Genomic DNA, 4,640 nt, shown 5'->3' on the forward strand with positions numbered 1-4,640 from the left:
GAGAGAACATGCAAACTCCACCCTGAAAGCCCCCGGGCCAGGATTTGAACCAGTGACCTTCTCGCTAAGAGGCAGCAGCTCTACCAACTGAGCCACCATGCCACCCTCCCAATCACATACTGAATCCAAATACAAGATCCACAGCCACCATAGCTTCAAAGAAAAATGCATAAAACTCTTTGATTTAAAAAAAAATAATAATTTTGCCATGTTGAACTGAATTTGGTATAGTGGTAGCTGAGAGCGAGCCACAACACACAGTACTGTCAAATCAACTAAATTAAAACGGCTGCCACATGGTAGTCCCCATCAGAGTTTCTCCAGGAACTTTCTAGTTCACTTTAAAATACCTTCGCACCACTTGTTCTTCTTGTGGTGGTGTTTATGGTCTTATAGAGCATTATGTCACCATCTGAAGGAGCGTAGGTTAGGACAAACAACAACAACAACAACAACAAATACCTCCGCGTGGCTCACTCATCTCCTTCTCTACCACCGACTGCCTGGAGGCGAGCGCCACACTGCCATGAAGTGCTATCACTTACGAGTACAAGTAGATGAATTCAAGTTCATTAGATGAACAAAGGTACTCCCAGTGGCCTGACGTGCTACAAGTTCACTCCCCAACAAATATGTATTTCACCCTCATCATGTTTGTGCTTCTTTTATTAAATTGCTTGATTTTTTTTCTATTTGTCTGTTGATCATGAGTGAAAGTTGCAACAAATGAATTAAAATACATTTTCGTAAAGGCTTGACTGAAGCCTCTCATCTCCCTTTTCCTGTCCCCCTGTGATCAGAGGAGCAAAGAAGAAGCAGAACTGGAATTTTTTTGGACGTTTCCACTGGAAAACAACACCAAAATGCTTCAGGAAGAACAATTCCACGACTGTCGTCGTCAGTGGGTGCGTGTTGAAAAGTGAGACAAGTAAAGTCTGCAGCTCATCTGTGTTAGATACTGACAAGAGCTAAGTGATAAGAGAAGCCTGTGCACCTCGTTGATGTCAATAACTGTGTACAGTTACTGTAGAGTACATAAACATTCACATACCTCTTCCACTGAGATAGGCAGGACGATCCGGCTGTGAAAAAAGAAAAAGAAAGTAAAGTACAGAGCTACTGATAGAAAACTACAGAACAAACAGCTACACGCCAGCATGTAAGTTAGGATGAGGATGAATCGTTGTCAGGTCAAACTGCAGCGCTCTCATTACATCCTGAACACGTCACACCAGGCTGGAAACAAAAACAAACCATCTGAATTTATTCCATATCAAAGCTCAAGGAACTCTACAACCTCTGAGGTAAAGGCTAAAAGCTAATCTGCAGTTTATCTCATGTTTACTTCATTTAACTGCAGAGCCTGAAGACTAAAGGCGACGCTCACACTTAGCTCTTAAAGTTCAAACAAACACAGCTGAAGTAAAACAGTAGCCGATAGCTTAAAACAGCAAAACTGTAGAAAAAAAAATTGTCCCTTCCTTTTTTTTTTCTCTTTTAGCTGTTACTTTTTCAGAAGTCGCCACAGCCAGTCATCTTCCTCTTCCTCACTAACTAACTGCAGCTAGACGTTAAATAGTAGCCAAAAGTTAAAATCAGCTAAATTGTTGAAAAAGTTAATGTTGGCCAAACCAGAGCTAAAAGCTAAACTTTAGGGATGCATGATGTTAGATTTTTGGTCGATATCCGATATGTTAAAACTTATTTGATCGATAACCGATACCGATATTTTCCCCATAGACCCACTTACAGAGGCTACATAACTTTCTCTGCTGTGGAGTTAAAACACCACATTATCCTGCTCGCTCTTTGTCAGTTCGGCTGCTACCAAGTGCAGATGACAAAAAGAGGCTGAAAATGATGCAACTCTTCAACTTGGATTATGTTTAATGTCAAATTAATTCATGACATTTACTCTCTAACACAATGACAACACTCAAACAGTGCACATTTGTACATTTTCACAAATCTAAACTCAACCTGTTCACAAGTGACACGTGCATAAGTAGAAGTGCATTATTAGATATACTTGAGAGTTTATTAAATTAAAATTAAAACAGAAGCCTTTAATATCGGTGAGTTATTTTGATGGAATGGCCGATGTTCAATATTTAACTTTATCACTAATATCGGCTGATACAGATACCATGCCGATAATATCGTGCATCCCTACTACATTTAGCATAAAATGAAACTCAAAGCTTAAATCAAGTAAACAGCTAAAAGCTCAAATCAGCTAAACAGTGGCTAAAAGCTAAAAATAGCCAAACGGTACCCAAAAGCTAACTGGATCATAAAAGCACAAAAACGAAGACCAGCCAGACTAGTTTTTCAAACGACAGAGTTCTCACACTCCAACACCACAGCCTTCATTTTTGTCTGAACTCCAGGAGGACGTCCCGTCAACTGGTTGGAGCTCCTCCTGTGACGCCATGACTGTCCATCATCTCCACCTAATCACACCTGAAACACAGGCGTTTCTTCAGGTGTGACCTGTGTCACACCTTTACTGCACGCGCGAGTCATCCGACTTGTACCGTCTCAGTGACGTTTAAAACATGCAGCGTGCTCGACTCGGCGCTCAGCTCCTGTAGCAAGCAGCTGGCCTGTGAAAGAGACCTTTACCATGGTGGGAGCCCATAAAGATAACGAGTCACTTCCTTGTTGGCCTTTACACGCCGCTCAGTCAACAGCATGCTGTTAATCAGAGCGCCGCTCAGATTGCTGCATTCGGGCCATATATCGTGCACACTGGAGAAGTGGACAAACGGTGTGTTCTGCTCGAGTCCCGCGATCACAGGAAGCACGGCAGCAGGAAGAGGAAATTATGAAGCAGCCATCGAGACTTCTGCTGCCACTGAGCAAACAGGCTTGGAGTGGAACCCTCGCCTGTGTGTGTTTGTGCAGCATACAACAGGAGGCTAATCTGCAGCCGCCGTCAGTTTAGCAGGGCGTAAATATTCCATGAGGACAGAACAGGACAGCCTTCAGGGCATGCCACGACTAGCTGCATGACCTGTGACAAGTGAAAGGCGTAGCTAAAGAACGCATCCATCAGCACTGCTTTCATCACGGGTGGTTTTTAACCGTTTAACCAGCTTATGTTGAAAAGTGACAAAACTGTAACTACTTTAACCAAACGTTGAAAACATGCTCGATCTCGTGCAATATGAAGATGTGCCCTGTGAATGTTTACCTTGTAAACAACATGGAATGAGATGTGTGATGGGACTTGGGAGTACGTGTTGAGGATGACTCTCAGGTACTACCACTCAAACGTTTAACTCAGCATCTCTAAACCTGACGGAGTTACAGTTGTTTCTGTGTTGGCTAACGGTGGCCAGCTGTGGCGGACCCTGTGACATGTGCATCTACTCATTACTTGGAGACTTCTGCTCAAATCTGACCAGTGCTTCTTCAGCTCTTCTGCCTACAAGCAGGGCTGGTAACAAGTTTTAATAAAAGGATTCACTGACTTTATGAAAGGAAATATGAAAGGGAATCCCAAGCAATATCAAATGGTGCCATTTGAAAGAGTTGAAATTAATACAACCAGGAATGATACAAATATGGAGCACTCGGTAGAATCAACCACTTGGAAGCTTCAGGACTTTGCATCAAGTTCCTTGAAGCAAATATACATTTGTTGGAGACGACTCTCAGCTACTACCACACCAAGTTTTAAATCTGTATCCGTCAAAGTGACGGAGTTAGTCATGATTGTGTTGGCCATCGTTGAGTAGAGGTGGTAGTTGACTCCAAAAGTTAATTAGTTGTAGATTTATGTTCAGCGAGTTTCAGTCAAATGTGTCCAAGGGTCCATGAGATCAAGGAGCACAGACACAAGCCAGAAAAATACGATGGCCCTGGACTTTTAGAGGCAGGCGATGAAACAGGCTCAGCTGACCGCCTTCACTGTTCAACAAGGCTAGGCTGCTGTGCACGGTGCTCAGGTGCACGCAGCAGTCATGTGCAGATGGCAATACTGTCATTACACTGGCAGGCGTGCACGAGCACCAACATGTGAACTTATCGTTTTAAAATGCTCTACGTGTTGTTTTACTTGTACATTCACAAACATTATTTCTGAAATGTGATTTACACAAAACAACGAAGGTGAGTACCAACATGTGGCCTCCCTGAACCATCTGCTGCTCCAGCTGCACAGCTGATGTGGACCACTGCACTCTCTCCAGTCACAGTCAGACTGATGCAGACACGCGTCTACACGGAGCCGAACTCACGCAGAGCCGTGGGACATTCCACCCGGGTCGTGTTTTACAGCCAACTCCTGCAGATACTTGTTCATCAACACTTCGAAGTAAAACTGCTCAACTTTCAAACGGAGTGAACCAAGTCAAGCTCAAACATCACGAGGAGAGATCCCACAGCACCACCAACCAAATGCAACCAGGACACAACTTTGCGCACACTTCAAACACAACTGAGCGGCTAAAAGCGCAAGAACTTTGAAGCGGAGCGACCACTTGTGGAACAGAAGGGACGAGGAAGCTGAACGGAAACTCACAACTCTTTCACCAGCATGGTGCTCTCCGTCCAAACGCCGAGCCGAGCCGTTCATTCACCGCTTTGACAGCTCGCACGGTTTTCTTCCGGCTCGATGCCGAGCCAGCGCTAAG

General features: G+C 44.0%; 1 protein-coding gene across 1 annotated transcript in view; it reads right to left on the reverse strand.

The window, feature by feature from the left end:
* Nucleotides 1-4,640, reverse strand: part of LOC119411073 (phosphatidylinositol transfer protein alpha isoform) — a 32,365-nt gene extending 27,725 nt beyond the window's left edge. Inside the window, exons 1-2 of the mRNA XM_037677996.1 lie at nt 4,529-4,640; nt 1,052-1,082 (exon numbers count right to left, since the gene is read on the reverse strand). Coding sequence (XP_037533924.1) covers nt 1,052-1,082; nt 4,529-4,545 — 48 coding nt within the window. The 5' untranslated portion in view covers nt 4,546-4,640. The remainder of the gene's footprint in view (nt 1-1,051; nt 1,083-4,528) is intronic.

The sequence above is a fragment of the Nematolebias whitei genome, chromosome 6 (genome assembly GCF_014905685.2).
Source record: "Nematolebias whitei isolate Nwh7 chromosome 6, NemWhi1, whole genome shotgun sequence".
NCBI classification, from domain to species: Eukaryota; Metazoa; Chordata; class Actinopteri; order Cyprinodontiformes; family Rivulidae; genus Nematolebias; species Nematolebias whitei.